This window comes from Osmerus mordax, chromosome 6 (assembly GCF_038355195.1).
Source record: "Osmerus mordax isolate fOsmMor3 chromosome 6, fOsmMor3.pri, whole genome shotgun sequence".
In the NCBI taxonomy this organism is placed as follows: domain Eukaryota; kingdom Metazoa; phylum Chordata; class Actinopteri; order Osmeriformes; family Osmeridae; genus Osmerus; species Osmerus mordax.
Window position 1 is genome coordinate 6399239 of NC_090055.1, and position 14547 is coordinate 6413785.

Consider the following 14547-nt stretch of genomic DNA (forward strand, 5'->3'; position numbering starts at 1 on the left):
GCCGGTGGGGTGGAGACTTTAGACAACACGCGGAAGTTGAGTTGAAGATCGAAACAAAAGACACCGTGAACTATTGTAGAGAGAAGTTACTTCACGAGTAATTCTTTATTGCTGATTTAACCCAACAATACACGTGAGTTTGTTAATACTTAATGATATTATTTATTATTAGGCTTACACATATCACCCTCCAATGCTCCATTTATCTGAATTACATAGGCCCAGGGTATAAAGTTATTGTTTACTCGTAGTTGCATTTTCCACTAGTTTTACCTAATGGGCTTTAGGCCAAAGTATAGTTTATTAAACGCGTCCCTTCTCCTTACTTTTGTGTGTGTGTCTCCATCTGCAACCTAGCCTACTTTATGTCGGTTAAACGGACATTTATCTTACAGCAGTAGCATGGCGTCGGTGGACCAAGTCTATAGTTCAACAACTGTACCGGAGACCAAGTCCAGAAACTGTTTCACAGTGCCAAATGAGTTTTTAGGTAAACCACGGTGTCTGATAAAACTTGTTGAAGTGGTAAGTGCTCCATCGTTTGTCATTAATCCAACCTTTAGACTAATAAGTCAGCCTGTCTTGTTTCCTAATGGCAGTAAGAAGACAGCTATTGGGGTTTGGAATGGGACCATGCTGTCCTGTCAATGACTAAAATGTGCAGGTGACATCTAATGCTGAGGTTAAGGTCTCATTCTATGTTCTTGAGAACTGTTGTAGTGACCACACCAGAATGATGTGGGATAACTGGTTTGGTGTCACCCGCAATTAGTGTCATGCTTTTGTGGTGCAAGTTTTTCACAGAACAGTATTGATATAACAGGCCTACTCATTTAAAAGGCTATCGTGACCAGTGTCCGACTGGTGTCTAAGGGGGAAGTGAAAATGCTGGCGTCGGTGTAGCAAGCTACTGGACCAAAGAGGAGGGAAGAGCTGACAACAGCAGTTCTGTTATTCCTCAGAATTGTCAGGGTTGGGGTGGTAACTTTGCCATTCAATAGAAGACATGATTGATTGGAAAGATACCACTCCAACACAAGCTTGTCTTGTACAGTATTTTTCAGACGTCTCCCTGTTTACGGCCAGCCTGGTCCTGGATACGTGTACCTGAGAGGTTAGTTGTTGTTAGGGAAGACAGGGAGACAACACAACAATGCTAACAAGACATGTAGGTGGGCATTTTAAAGCTCATTTGATCTTAAAACTGGGGCTGAATCCATGACTGTTTATTTATACTCTAGGTGCCAGACACAGAGATCCAGCTCTGGCTTGTTAACACGGCCTTGTATTTGTGGTCTCACTGAGTCCCTTCACACACTAACTAGAATCAGGTGTTTGCAATACAGCTCAGCAGTTCAGCCCTAATGAAATTAGCAGACAGATGCTGAATTCCTTTGCTGGGTTTATTTTAAACCTGCTGCTTCCTCACACATTATCACCCGCTGCCAGATTGTATGTATGTGTTGCTTGTTTCATCTTTGTTTTGCTTCCAACACAGACCACATTTCAGAAATGTGGGTTTTGATTCCTCTTGGGAAGCATGACAACACTTACAGAACATGAAAGACCCATTCACTCCCCATCCTATAGACGTCTGTGTAATGAGGAATATATTGAAAGCTGCAAAAGAGCCTCAGATATTTACGAATATACAGTAAATGTGTATATATATATATATCTATATAGATATATATATCTCTCTATATATATATATAGAGATATATATATATATAGGCAGTAGATGATAGGCGTGTGCCAGAAGATGTGTAATCAAATACAGTACAAATCTTTTGGACCCAAAACAGAATACAAACACATTTCAACCTCTGTCCCTGCCTCTCAACCACACACAGACACGCCCTTTCACAAACTTTCATTATAGAAACCCACCCATGGATTGCGAGAGGAAACTGTGGAAAGAAAGTATTCCAGCGGCTGCTGTGTTTTACGGAGCTCTATCCTCCATCTGCTCGTAGTAAACCTCCAAATATAGACTCGCAGCCTCGTCAGTACAGCTGGCTCTGTCTGGGCCAAGAAGCGGCCTCATGTCTTATTCCTGAGGAAGTGGCCCTGCCCTCTTCCTATGAACCAGTGGTGACGCTTCCTTACGGAGGTCTTGTCTCACACAGGACCGCACACCTCAGGGTGGTACTGTGTGTACATGCACCTCTTAAATCGACAGCTTAGCCCAAACTCACTCCTTAGTTGGGAGTTGTTGTTTGTCCGATTACTAAAGCAGTAATATTGGGAGGTGGTCACGTGTTTGCAGATCACAGGACTAGTAATCGATTCCAGGCTGCGGTTAGCAAGGGAGGACACAATAGTAAGGAAAGCACCTGTATCATATGCCTCGAGAAACCGAGGTTTCAATATCAGCCATGGCTCTGCCTGTTTTGACTGGAGAGAACATCTGCTTTCATCCCGAGATGAAGTGTTTGTGTGGGACTAACTTAATAAAATGAAAGGCGTTGTCTGACTAGCTCTGTCACAGTCCAGAGACTACTCTATGAATAATACTGGCAGGTCAGTGCGTTGTGAAAGGGAGTTTGTTTGCAGATGGCTTTGTGTTTGTTCTTCTGTTGCAAAAAAAAGCAGCATTTAAGGGCTGCCAGTTGTAGCCATTTCCACACGTCAACACCCTTAAAGGATATGGAAAAGGAACTTCCTTTGGCATGGCCAGTAAACATGTTTTCTTGGAACTGTTCTTGTTGAGATGAGATCAGAAAACCCAACTGTCCGGTTTGAGCTCTAGAATGAAGCCTTCCTCGGTCCTCATAAGTATTGGAATCCTTCATCTGACACAAAGCATTTGTTTATTCTTCAGTTGCAGAAGTGTGTAGCTTCTTGGTTCTTAGGTTTGGTGGCGCCACCTGTTGGTGAGAGAGAGTTTTGGTTAAAATGGTGTGTGTTTCTTTCCTCAGCTCCTGTCGTTTGTAGCGTTCATCCTGGAAGAGGTGGTGACAAACTGTGCGAGCTGTGGTTCACTCTACTTCTTTGAGTTTGTCAGCTGCACAGCCTTCCTCTTCACAGCCCTGCTCCTCTTCCTCCTCACCACCAAGTGGCATACAAGAGTGGGCATCAACTGCTGGTCTACTCTAGTGAGTTGTGTGTGTGTGTGTGCATACTGTATATGAAGGGTAAAGTGTGGACTGGTAGTTGTTTCAGGCTGTCATTCTGACTTGTGCTGCTTGCAGGATTTTTGGTACACTGCCGTGGTCTGTGGCTTGTTCCTCTTCGCCTCCATCTTCTTTGCTGCTGACAATGGAGGGACGGACCTGGAGAAGGCTGCAGTGGTGCGTTCTCTCCTCTTGGGGTTTCATCCAGCCAGGAGACCTGTTATCCAGCTAACTTTACATTAAATGGTTAATTTAGGTATTAGGTATACTATTTCAGTGATATAATAACAGCAGGAAACAGCCTAGTGGCTTGGTCATTTCAACTCTCCCAAACAGCTGTGTAAACTATTTTCCATTGGGCCTTGTTAATACTCATATTATTCCAAATGAAGTGTACATTAGCATAGTCAATCTCCACAGAGGGATTGTTAAGGCAGCTGTAGCAGGTTTAGTATGCTCATAAATGTAGTAACCACAAAATAGCAGTGTGGCTGTCATAATTGATGTCATTTCTTCATGTTTTTCTTGTTTCTTTTCTAGGCCTTTGGAATCCTGTCCTCCATTGCTTTTGCAGTGGATATTGGGATTTTTATAAAACTGAAAGGACTTCCTTTCAGAGACCAGACAGTCATAAGGAACAGGGATTCCAACAGCGGGCCAGCAGAAGTAGAGAAACTCAACACAGAAGAATAGTTCACACTACTTGTGTGGAGACCACGCGATATTGCATCAAAATGGTTGTAACATTATGTATTTAACATTGATATCTCAAGGACAGAGGGTTTTTTAAATTACTCAATTTTGAACCTGTTTTTTTCGTCCAAAACATTCCCTGTGATCATTCCCGGTTTGATCTTTTGTTCGGAGCAATCCTAATTTGTAAGACATGTAGTGCTTCCTCCATGTGATCATTCAGCTTTCCCTAAGCAGTGACCATAACCTCCCAGACTGACTTAAGTAGATGGGCTTCTATCCCAGTGTATCTCTCTGTGTGTTTGGTTCTGCTTATCTCACACTTAAAACACAGAACTGGAAGAACCCAATTTATACACTATACAGTATAAAATATTTGTATTTTCATATTTTTGAGTTGCTATTGTTATTTATATTTTTGAAAAACTACACAAATACTTTTAAAATTGTTTTTAAATAGTTCATTAGGTTTGTACAAAAAACACAAATCAAAACTTTCAATCACATTGTTGAAGTTATAATTTTTTTGGGTGTTTATACTGAAATTGATTTGTCTATAGAGATTACAACTTGTGTTTTAAATGATGTATTCTGCTGTCTTAAACTTCTTACCGTCTTCTGCTGTTGACCAGCCATACCCATTGCCCCTATTGTGGAGTTACACCTGGATTGCAAGCAGATATATAGTGAATACCATTCTGTTGGGATTCCATCATTTTCTTTTCATCAGCATGACCTTGTGTGCCTTAATGAATATAGCTTTGTATGTGAAAGTGTGGAGTATGCTGATATTCAGACCAAATAAATCTGCGTCCCTAAACTTAAGTTTACATTTATGTAAGAGGCAGTGATGTCAGACATGTTCAATAGAAATGTTTGCCCCCATTTTTGGTTTTTATTTCTATAGTTTTATTGCTAATGTTATGCCCAGTACAGGAAGGGACTGCAATACGACTAGACATGCTATTGCCATCTGCTGGATTAGGGAAAATTACCAAAATATCCGACTAACCGAGCTTTGCAGCCTACATTTTTTGGGGAAGTGATAAAGACGATACAGATTTCACACGCACTCATAGTCCATAGTTGTGTTTTTTGGATTAGCTTGTGACACCTGACAGCATGTTGATATACTAAGTGACTTTGCGGTCAACCTTCTTGCCACTAACTAAAGGAGAGCATCACTGTCAAGAGACTGGAGTACATGGACAACCAAACCCCAGCTCTCTCAGCCTAGCCAGTGTGTCAGAATGAAGGATTCATTTAAGGATTGATGGGATGTAATGTAAATTTAAGACTACTGACAACTGTCTTGTGAAAATCTGGCAAAAAAACATGCTGTTAAGTACCATGTTAAATATGTGAGTGGCTGAGTGTCATGTCAGTGTGGTAGTGTAGTGTTTGTTAGAGATAATCTATTGGATGCAAGTTAGGTCTTGTCTTGAGGCTGTAAAGCTATAAGTAGGTGTCCCTTCTCTGTAAACTGTACCTATCCACGTTTATATCATACAATAAATACCTGAATTTTGCTTCATGTTCATGTCCTCTGTATGCTAGAGCACACCCATGATAATAACTCAGTCCTTTCTCCAACCATAACTTTAAAGGAAGTGCAATAAGCCACCAGAGGGCAATGTTGGCTCACGAACTGCTGGCTAACTACCTAACTCATGTTTCCACACAGGCCACTCACAATCCAAACAGCTCTACAGACATCTCACTTTTGCTCCTCCTTCCCATCTCCCTCTAGCGAGATGGTCTGTGTGTTGCACTACACTGGTCCAGGAATGGGCAAGCATATTTCTCATACCTGTCATTTGTTCATAATTATGTCAAACTCCTATTGCTGTGAGGGATCTAAATACACACCCTTAGGAGTGTGACTCTAGACAAACACTCCAATGTGTTACTGATAAAGCATGTACCACATGTTATCATTCATTATAAGTTGTGTTGGTCCTTGTCAATGATAGATAATATGTTCTTAATCTAAAACTGAATCAAAGAAATGTATACATTTTGACTTCAGTCAAAAAAAGCATGTTTGTTTTTAATTAAACTTATAAAAAATTCTAACAAAGACAAATCTGAGGTTAATTATGCATGGCATTGTGAGCAAGCATGTTGAAGCTTAAACAACACTGTCTGTGGTAGCTGAGGCACTCAGAATACAATATACAGTCATCTGGATCTGAATAGGAACTGCATCTTACTTGTCAGTTTACTATTAATGCACCACCTGGAAACACATAGGTACATGTAGAGAGGTACTGATATCAGAGCATCATAGTTTTGATTATTAATCTACCAGTGGTTTTTGGTAACAAAGGTTCATAGTGCACTTTAAAATCCAATACTGAAAAATAATAAATAAATACGTACTCACAGCAAACATTTTAGACACTTTCCACTCCTAACAACCCCAACTAGCAGTTTCACCTGTACAGAACAACTACAAGCTGCTGAAACAGACCCAGGAGGTATTATAATCTCAGCAGATGGTCCACTAAAAAATCAATTTAAATATGCATGCAATGTATGCAAATGCATCTTTAATAAAAACCTAGATTGGGGAATTTGAGAGCACTCGACCCAGAGCTGATATGTTGATTCTTTAAGGGGAAAGAAAACATAACAGTAGATATTTTTCCAATACTGATTTGGATTTAAAAGGAAAACAGACATGGGGAGTTCTTAGGCATTGAAAGTGACCATCACACAGCACACTGATAATAATAATAATTGAGCCGCCTTGGAACTTCAGAGCATGGCAAACTTGATCCCTTTTAAACAGATGCACCTACAACAGACACAGAGAAAGATAGAATGATGGAGAGAGGGAGGAGGAAAGAGAGAGACAGTTAGAAGGATTCAAAGGAAGAAGACTGAATTTCTGAGTACAGCTGTTACATGACAAAGCCCCCACGACATACATGTCTGCAGGCACCATGTAGAGAAACAGTGTCATGATTCAATTCGAGTGCTGTAACCAAATATTTTTTGTCGAGTCAGTCATTTTACTAAGCAACAGAGTGCCTGAAAACTAGTGATAATCATTTGACTTACTGGTAGGCTGGGAGCCACAGGACACCTTGTATGTAGTCCAAAGACTGACAGCCAGCAGGAACGTGGCTATGAAACCAAACACCTGACAGAGTACACAACAGGCTTGGAGTCAGTTCAGGTTGAATCCTTTCGGAATTTAAATTATACTACTGTTATATAAAGTACTTATGTGAAGCATTTCTATGAAATGAAGCTATTCTTAAAAGGTAGGGCTTGGTAGTTGAAGCCTCACATAAACATTAGATCAAAATGATCAAATTTCTTCTTGTTCTCAAACTCTGGAGCCAATTATTAAAACCATAGAACAGCAACAGTGATGTAATCCGAGTGGTCATCAGTGAGGTCACTCACCGACCCGGCCACCAGTTCAGACACACCGCTACCCTCTACAGCTGCTACGATGGAGGCTATGCCAACCAGGATGGTCCCCGCGGCATAGTGGAAGAACTCCTAAAACACAAAGCTATATTTGGGTTCACATTACCCACCTGTGTGTGTGTCTGTGTGTGTATGGAGGGAGGGGGGGAGTAATGAATGGCCATAGGTGTTTTGTAAATTCCAGAGAGAAAAAAAACAACAAAGTGATGCAAATTGCAAGAAAGAGATTGAAATGTGTGTGTTGTCGCTCACAGTCAGAGTCCAGTTGATACAGGGGATCTTGCTCTGCAGCCGGAGCAGGTTCATGAGGTAAAAGATGAGGAAGGCGATGAGGAACCCCAGGGTCACCACCTCAAAGTAGCGGAAGGCTGACCAGTTTGTCCATCCCCGGGCCAGATGCACGCACAGAAACGCTATCAGGAGTGCCACCTGGAAACGCACATCGGTTTACTTATTATCCTGATAGATTTTAGTTTAGCTCAAACTGGGAGGTAAAATAATTTGTCATTACTATTTTAAGTGAATAATAATAAATACATCTGAATCAGCATTAGCAGCATGAGCAGAAATAGCATTTGTAATGCGCCTTTCTTGCACTCAAACCGCTGAATGGAAAATAACCCTCAACAGGACATGAGTTATTTGTTAGCCAGGAAATTTGTTACTAGTATTTCCTGAAAACGCAGAGGGTAGATGCCAGTATGCCGCCGAGTTGGGCTGGTGTGCATAGTGTGACCGGGTTCTCATGACAGATCTACTAGGAGGGGTTTGAATAGGACGTAAAGCTAAACATCACCATCATTAATAGAGTTTAAACACCCAATTTTCAACATAAAAGCTATGAGTTTGGAAAAAATATATACTTTGAATACGTGCGAAAGGGAGAGTATGAAAAGTCGTCTCAAAACTCGCAAACTAATTTTGAAACTGCGTTGTTTGAGACCCTACGTCCACATCATCATATAATATTAGCATCAGAAACTGTTTTTAATTTCACAAAAGTTTCATGGCTTTAGTATAGCAGGCTGTGGGGGAACGACATAATCTGATCTCACCATTTGAGCGATCTTCAGTAAGCCTTGTGTGGAGCGGGTGTAGCCAATATTAAAAAAACCTCCATCAGAAGTCGATGTTGTTGTAGTAGTGGTAGTTACAACAATGTGAGACATTTTGATATTTGTAGAAAAAAACTATTAACAAGATATATCAACCGTTAATACGCCGGTGTCCAACAGTACGCAAAAGTCTGTGCTGTTCTGTTACCCGTGTCTGAGTCATGGGGGTGGGGTTTTCAGCAAACGAGCAGTTTCAACATCAACGGATTCACTGACTTTTACTTCATGGCTGAAAATAGGAAATCCACAATCAACAAGTATAATCTCCGAATTAGGCCTAGCCTACTCATGCAATAAAGGTCGCTTCGTCCTCCCGTGCGAGACATACTATCACATACTATCATAATGTTAATACATACATTATTTGACGTTTGGTTTGGCTGTTTTAATTTATTTATTTTCGATTCGAGTTGATTTGTCAGCCTATCTTGAAATAAACATTTCTAAACATTTCACAATAAAATTTCGTTATTTTCTAGCAAGGATGCAACAGTTGGGACCCACCTACTTAAGAGTAATACACTATAACTAGTAGAAGCTACAAGCTTTGTGGCTCACACATGCTCTATCACCACATCATGTAAAGTAGCACTAAGTCCACAAACAAACACATTAGCACTCTCTGGGGATGGAAAAAGATTTAAATAGCAATACCAGAGAAGTCTCCACGGTCAAACAGGAACCACACCCTTAAAAGGCCACAGTCATTAGTAGGCTAAAAAGCCCTTCTGCTTCATGTGTAACAGCTGACATGACAGCTTTCTCACATAGTTTTATCTTAGGCCACACTGCACATTGCCAACTAAAAATAAAGCTCACAAATTCAAAGAACACACCAACAAATGTATATGTTGATTTGCTTTACTTGAAGCAATAACAGGCATAAGTGTATAAATATAATGATTGATAGGATATGAGGGTGTGTGTCTGTGTGTGTGTGTGTGTGGGGGGGGGGGGGGGATCCAGTAGAGACATGGGTGACAGGTTATTAAACGATTGAAATCAAATTTGTGAACAGTGTGATTAGCAGGTTATGAGCTACATCGGTAATAGGGGTGTGAACATGTCATGTGGAGGTTAGTGCAGTCAATTTGGGTTGCCTTGCTGCAGGCTGGTTTATTAATTATATAACGTTTTAGAAATACATTTACATGTAGTCATTTAGCAGACACTCTTATCCAGAGCGACTTACAGTAAGTACAGGGACATTCTCCCCGAGGCAAGTAGGGTGAAGTGCCTTGCCCAAGGACACAACGTCATTGGCAGAGTAAATATGCACAATAAAGATATGTCACCACGTTTGCCTGTAGCTGAAGCCTGTACATGCCACAAACATCAACTAACCAAACACATCCCAGTTTATGTTCCACATACTTTGTATCACAAACAATGTGTCTGTGGCTTATCAATAGACTTTCTCAGTCAGATGTTCTCAAACAACAAATGATTTCATAAATCCAACCAAAAACAGGAAAGTTTGCTCTCTCTAGTATCCTCGTGAATGAAGAAAAACGTCCAAAAGCTTGTTTGCATACATAAGCATTACTTAATACAAAAGGAAAAGTGATTTCCTATGGCTGTCAAAAACCTTTCTGTTGTTACTTCCTAAAGGAAGCATCGTTTTTATACAGCATGGGAAATGTCGGTTTACAGTTTACACAGTGTGGGACATGTTGGTTTCAAGTCTGGAACAATCTCTTCTCTTGTTTCCTGCCGTTAGGAGAAAGTCACTGAAGCGTAGTTGACACCTGAGCAGCAAAGGCAAAATCTGTTGGTACTGTCAGCCTATTGGTACAGTCAGTCTGTTGGTGCAGTCAGTCTGTTGGTGCAGTCAGTCTTTTGGTGCAGTCTGTCTGTTGGTGCAGTCTGTCTGTTGGTGCAGTCAGTCTGTTGGTGAAGTCTGTCTGTTGGTGCAGTCTGTCTGTTGGTGCTACTCACCCTCGTCTGCTGTGGAGACGTGAGGAAGCCTATGGAGAGCTATAAGAACATAGAGCCACGTGACTATGTTTACTTGTAAGAGGGTACTGGTCTTGTTCAGTACAATACTGAAACGCTGGGCTATTTTAATATTTGTATTGTAAAACACCCTGAAGAGTAAAACTCACATGGACATGTGATGTGAATGACTGAGTAAACCAATTCCATTTCATCAGCTCCTATTTCCTCCAGGTCACTCCGCTCTGGTCTCTTCTCTGGGTGTTGGAAAATAGCAACAGTATGAAAACAATGACATGATCGTTAGCCATGATGAAACTGTATAATACTCAGGGTTCGAATTACCGGGGGGCTTGAGGGGGTTTGTTGACCCCCCTAATTAAGACTCGGACCCCCAAACGAGGTAAAAACAACAGGTCGGGGGGGTCGATACACGCCCTGGAGAAGAAGTCGACCCCCCCGATTGTCACTGTATAATTCGCGCTCTGATAATACTCACCTAAGTCTGTGCTGTTGGCATATACAGGGCACTCACAAGACTGACCTGTCGACAAGCAGTTTTCACCATGTTGTTATTTTCTATTATTTCAGACGTTGGAAAGCATGGAGAATCCTAACTCACTGTTACTGCCTTTGTGAGGGAACGTAAATAACACTGAACCAGTGTGAGGCTAAGCACCTGGCTTAGTTTGCTCTTCACACCTGGGCAAGGAGAGAATCTTGTTAGTGTCAATGCTACCTGATTAATGCAGTTAAACAAACAGTTATTTCAGAAGACATGTCACCTGTTGTCTGAAGGACAGAGTCTCAGGATTCCTTGGGAGGAAAGGAGGACAAAGACAGCAGAAACACTCAATGACAGAACTGTGACAATAAAGACATGGAATACTAAGGCAATCTGGAGTAAAGATGCCCAAATATATGAATTACATTTTAATATCTTGTTTCAATGTACAGTAAACTACCTACCCCTCCTCCTTAGCAAAAACACAGCCACAACACCAAGCAGCAGCACCAGCATCACACCGCAGGCAGAAAGCGCTACAGACAGGCATGAAGCCCTAGGGGGGAAGGAGGCCTCTGCTCTCCCCAGCCTGTTGTCTGCCCTGCAGGTGTACTGATGTTGGGTGTAGTAGGGGATTGAGCTTTTGACCTGGTAATCTCCAGGGACCTCCTGCTGGCCTGATGGCTCCTCCTGGCCAGAGAGCAGCCAGCTGATGGAAGGCCGGGGGTTGCCCTCTGCTATGCAGCAAAGGCTGCCATTCCCTGAGCCAGAGGCTGTTCTGTCCCAAGTGAGGCTGAGAATCTGGACCGGAGCTGGAGAGGAAGGAACACAGGCTCTTCATGGTCCTTATCCTCCTGACCACAACTAGTATTTGATCAAATACACTCTAACATGTTCTGTGTCACAGTATTTTATTTAGTCACGTTGAATGTGAATGAGTCAGAATGTGTCTGCTTTAAGTATGGAGGACTATATTGAAATGATATTGGTATAGAAACAATGCAATCCCTTCACCTGTGACGTTGAGGTGTGTTGGAGATTTTAGCTGGAATTTATTATACTCCAGTTCTACTCTGCAGTAGTAGTCTCCATTGTCTGTGAGTGTCAGGTTTCTAACCAGGAGGGAAAGTTTGCTCTCTCTAGGATCATCGTGAATGAAGAATCGCTGCGAGGATTCAGGATCCAGGCAGCGATACGGTTTTCTCTGTGTGATATTTTGCATCTTACACTCAAAGAAAGGCATTGCGTTCGACCGTCTGAACAGCCACTGAACTGTGATGACCCCAAAGTATGTGTTTTGCTGTGGATGTGTGAAGGTGCAGGGCAGTACCACATCTCCTCCTACAGTGCCATTCACCACAGGGGCTGTGGTCATGTGCCAGACCTGGGACAGTACGCCTAGAGGGAACAACAAAGGCTGAGACATCTAGAGTGCTCAGAAACACAATCAATACACCATATACTAACACAAGTATATTACAAAGACTTAAATGACTGCAGAGATGCTATTAGAAGAATGCTCCAGGATGGTTGGTTCCTACCAGGGATGACCCAGAGAAGCAGCAATGTCCACATGACTCTCCAGGTGAGCAGTATCTGGGGTCTAAAGGACTCAATCTCTGGACGGAAGACGGTTCCAGACATCTGTCTCCTTTTGAGTCCTTGATCAAGATGTGAACATATATAACCACTTACCATTGAGAATGGGAGAATAGCTGCTGACAGGAAACATTGTGAAATCGCTCACACCCACTTCCCGTTTAAAGTAGATCATTTAAAACTTTGGACTTCTCTTTTCTGATATACGTCAGGGTAAATTTGGTTTATGGTAGATTGGTCTGATCACTTTAGATGGAAGCTCTCAAGGACAGATGTTGTCCTCATCTGCTATACAAGTATACAAGATTAAAATGTTTTTTTAGGAATAATGTGGTAGTGCACTCTATAATAGGCATGAAAGTATGTACTCAGATACTGAATGACTGTCACTTTATAGCAGTGTACTGGGAATACTGACACATCTTGTGACACTGTGTCTGGGAGGCTGGGAGACAGTGAGTCAAGTGGGACCCACACATACACACACACCTCACATTATACAATATCCTGAACAGTACAGTCTGGCTATGGACATTCAAGCCATGCTTTTCTCTTTGAGTCTCCTGCTCTCAGTCATTGAAGGTAAGTCATCAACGATACTTTATAACCAAGGGACATACACACAAGGAACACACGAGGAGCCAGGGTTCTGAAACACAGGAGCGATTTCATTATTTTCGAATGATTTCTAATCACCTAATCACAACCCTTGTCTCCTTTCATTTTAATGGGTGATCTTGTCAGTGTGGCAGCCATCTTCGCCTCCACACAGTGTCTTCACAGCCAGGCTATTAGTGGCAGTAACTTTACAGCTTCTCCAACCTTCAGAGCTGCATCAGCTGTTGCTCTTGTCCCCTCCCCTCCCCCTCTAGTGTGGGGCTCCAATGATGAGGGCTGGTCCATGAAGGTTCCTCCTGAAGTGAGGGCCATGGAGGGCTACCCCGTCGTGTTGCCCTGCTCCTTCACCCACCCTCACCACACGCTGCACTCCTCCCTGAAGGTGCTGTGGCGTCTGGGTCACGGCCAGGGCTCCAGGGTCCTGTTCCAGTGCTCTACCCCCAGCAGCACCAGCAGCTGCCAGCCAGGGCCTAAGCAGGACCAGCGTTACCGCCTGGAGGGGAACCCCCGCCAGCATGACCTCTCCCTGCGCATCACCAATGCCGCCCTGCAGGACATCGGCCGCTACTACTGCCGTGTAGAGGTGCCCGGCCACGCCCATGCCAGCTACGAGGACAAAATGGGCACCAGGCTCCGAGTGGAAGGTGAGAAGATGAGGGGGAGTAGCCCGGGGTGTGTCCTAGGGTGGGCAGACTAACTTGTGGTGGGAGGACAATATGAATTCTGAAGGTATACTATCATGTGTGTTTTTGGCCAATCTGCGTCTCTGGTGACTTTCTTATGTGTGGTGCCCGTGGCCAGCGGCCCCCCGTATTTTGGGCCTGTCTGTGGAGGGCAGCGAGGACTCGGGCTACAAGGCCCTGTGTCGTGTCCAGGGATCCCCACTACCTGATATCCAGTGGCTTGGCCAGGAGGAGCTCCTGGAGGGGGCCTCCCTTGCTCTGCTGTCCCAGGGCGCTCCTGAAGAGCACCACACCACCAGCCAGCTGCTGGATGTCCACCCTGGGCAGCAGTACAGCTGCAGTGCGTCCAATCCCCTGGGGAAAGAGCAGGCCACCTTATACGTGCTGTCTCCCAGGCCCCTGCCTGCTGGGCAGGCCCCCCCGCTGCTGCTGCTGCTCTCCGTCTCCCTGGGGGCAAAGCTGCTCCTGATCTTGGGGACGGGGACCTGGATGTTGCTGGGGGGCTTAGATACTGCTGGCTGAAATGATACACATGTACGCCCACACAGATGTAAACTGGGAAGGAAACATTGCTTTCCCTCCTAACCATGCGTCTTTATGAACTGAAATCAATAAACGAGTCACTTCAAACTGAACTTTATCCTCTTTTATTTCTACATGTCACTGTTAAGATGCCTCAGCCTTTGACACATACTGGTTTTCTTACATTTACATTTAGTCATTTAGCAGACGCTCTTATCCAGAGCGACTTACAGTAAGTACAGGGACATTCCCCCGAGGCAAGTAGGGTGAAGTGCCTTGCCCAAGGACACAACGTCATTTCGCACGGCCAAGAATCG

The 14547-nt window shown here is 43.2% G+C and overlaps 4 protein-coding genes across 5 annotated transcripts; 2 read left to right on the forward strand and 2 right to left on the reverse strand.

Annotated features, from left to right (window-relative positions):
- Nucleotides 1-28: 28 nt before the first annotated feature.
- Nucleotides 29-4297, forward strand: cmtm6 (CKLF-like MARVEL transmembrane domain containing 6). 2 transcript variants are annotated; one of them, XM_067238078.1, is made up of 5 exons: nucleotides 29-133; nucleotides 396-525; nucleotides 2922-3098; nucleotides 3195-3293; nucleotides 3657-4297. In XM_067238078.1, exons 2-5 carry the CDS (start codon nucleotides 403-405, stop codon nucleotides 3807-3809), a joined length of 552 nt encoding a protein of 183 aa, XP_067094179.1. In that variant the 5' UTR covers nucleotides 29-133; nucleotides 396-402; the 3' UTR covers nucleotides 3810-4297. The 2 variants fall into 2 exon arrangements, with proteins under 2 accessions (XP_067094179.1, XP_067094180.1); XM_067238079.1 differs by having other exon boundaries at nucleotides 31-133; nucleotides 399-525.
- Nucleotides 4298-5843: 1546 nt separating this feature from the next.
- Nucleotides 5844-8506, reverse strand: cmtm7 (CKLF-like MARVEL transmembrane domain containing 7). The gene is made up of 5 exons (XM_067238356.1): nucleotides 8309-8506; nucleotides 7506-7682; nucleotides 7227-7325; nucleotides 6876-6957; nucleotides 5844-6609 (listed from the first exon to the last, which is right to left on the reverse strand). The coding sequence occupies exons 1-5, from the start codon at nucleotides 8420-8422 to the stop codon at nucleotides 6596-6598; spliced, it is 486 nt and encodes a 161-aa protein (XP_067094457.1). The 5' UTR covers nucleotides 8423-8506; the 3' UTR covers nucleotides 5844-6595.
- Nucleotides 8507-9295: 789 nt separating this feature from the next.
- On the reverse strand, nucleotides 9296-12467 carry siglec15l (sialic acid binding Ig-like lectin 15, like). Its single transcript, XM_067238557.1, has 9 exons — nucleotides 12350-12467; nucleotides 11823-12206; nucleotides 11273-11620; nucleotides 11089-11119; nucleotides 10983-11005; nucleotides 10803-10847; nucleotides 10474-10560; nucleotides 10307-10345; nucleotides 9296-10116 (listed from the first exon to the last, which is right to left on the reverse strand). Exons 1-9 carry the CDS (start codon nucleotides 12450-12452, stop codon nucleotides 10085-10087), a joined length of 1092 nt encoding a protein of 363 aa, XP_067094658.1. The 5' UTR covers nucleotides 12453-12467; the 3' UTR covers nucleotides 9296-10084.
- A 461-nt stretch (nucleotides 12468-12928) lies between these two features.
- si:dkey-11p23.7 (V-set and Ig domain-containing protein) lies at nucleotides 12929-14303 on the forward strand. The gene is made up of 3 exons (XM_067238774.1): nucleotides 12929-12989; nucleotides 13280-13669; nucleotides 13827-14303. Exons 1-3 carry the CDS (start codon nucleotides 12935-12937, stop codon nucleotides 14228-14230), a joined length of 849 nt encoding a protein of 282 aa, XP_067094875.1. The 5' UTR covers nucleotides 12929-12934; the 3' UTR covers nucleotides 14231-14303.
- Nucleotides 14304-14547: the final 244 nt, after the last annotated feature.

Bases quoted from the DNA above. Each gene is read 5' to 3' on its own strand.
- cmtm6 (XM_067238078.1), top strand. From the start codon at position 403: ATGGCGTCGGTGGACCAAGTCTATAGTTCAACAACTGTACCGGAGACC. The intron at 526-2,921 runs GTAAGTGCTCCA...TTCTTTCCTCAG, and splicing joins TGATAAAACTTGTTGAAGTG to CTCCTGTCGTTTGTAGCGTT. The intron at 3,099-3,194 runs GTGAGTTGTGTG...TGCTGCTTGCAG, and splicing joins TCAACTGCTGGTCTACTCTA to GATTTTTGGTACACTGCCGT.
- cmtm7 (XM_067238356.1), bottom strand. From the start codon at position 8,422: ATGTCTCACATTGTTGTAACTACCACTACTACAACAACATCGACTTCT. The intron at 7,683-8,308 runs GTGAGATCAGAT...GTGCGTTTCCAG, and splicing joins TACTGAAGATCGCTCAAATG to GTGGCACTCCTGATAGCGTT. The intron at 6,958-7,226 runs GTGAGTGACCTC...GTACTCTGTCAG, and splicing joins CTGAACTGGTGGCCGGGTCG to GTGTTTGGTTTCATAGCCAC.
- siglec15l (XM_067238557.1), bottom strand. From the start codon at position 12,452: ATGTCTGGAACCGTCTTCCGTCCAGAGATTGAGTCCTTTAGACCCCAG. The intron at 11,120-11,272 runs GTAGGTAGTTTA...TTTCCTCCCAAG, and splicing joins GTTTTTGCTAAGGAGGAGGG to GAATCCTGAGACTCTGTCCT. The intron at 10,561-10,802 runs GTGAGTATTATC...TCCAACACCCAG, and splicing joins TGCCAACAGCACAGACTTAG to AGAAGAGACCAGAGCGGAGT.
- si:dkey-11p23.7 (XM_067238774.1), top strand. From the start codon at position 12,935: ATGGACATTCAAGCCATGCTTTTCTCTTTGAGTCTCCTGCTCTCAGTC. The intron at 12,990-13,279 runs GTAAGTCATCAA...CTCCCCCTCTAG, and splicing joins CCTGCTCTCAGTCATTGAAG to TGTGGGGCTCCAATGATGAG. The intron at 13,670-13,826 runs GTGAGAAGATGA...GCCCGTGGCCAG, and splicing joins CACCAGGCTCCGAGTGGAAG to CGGCCCCCCGTATTTTGGGC.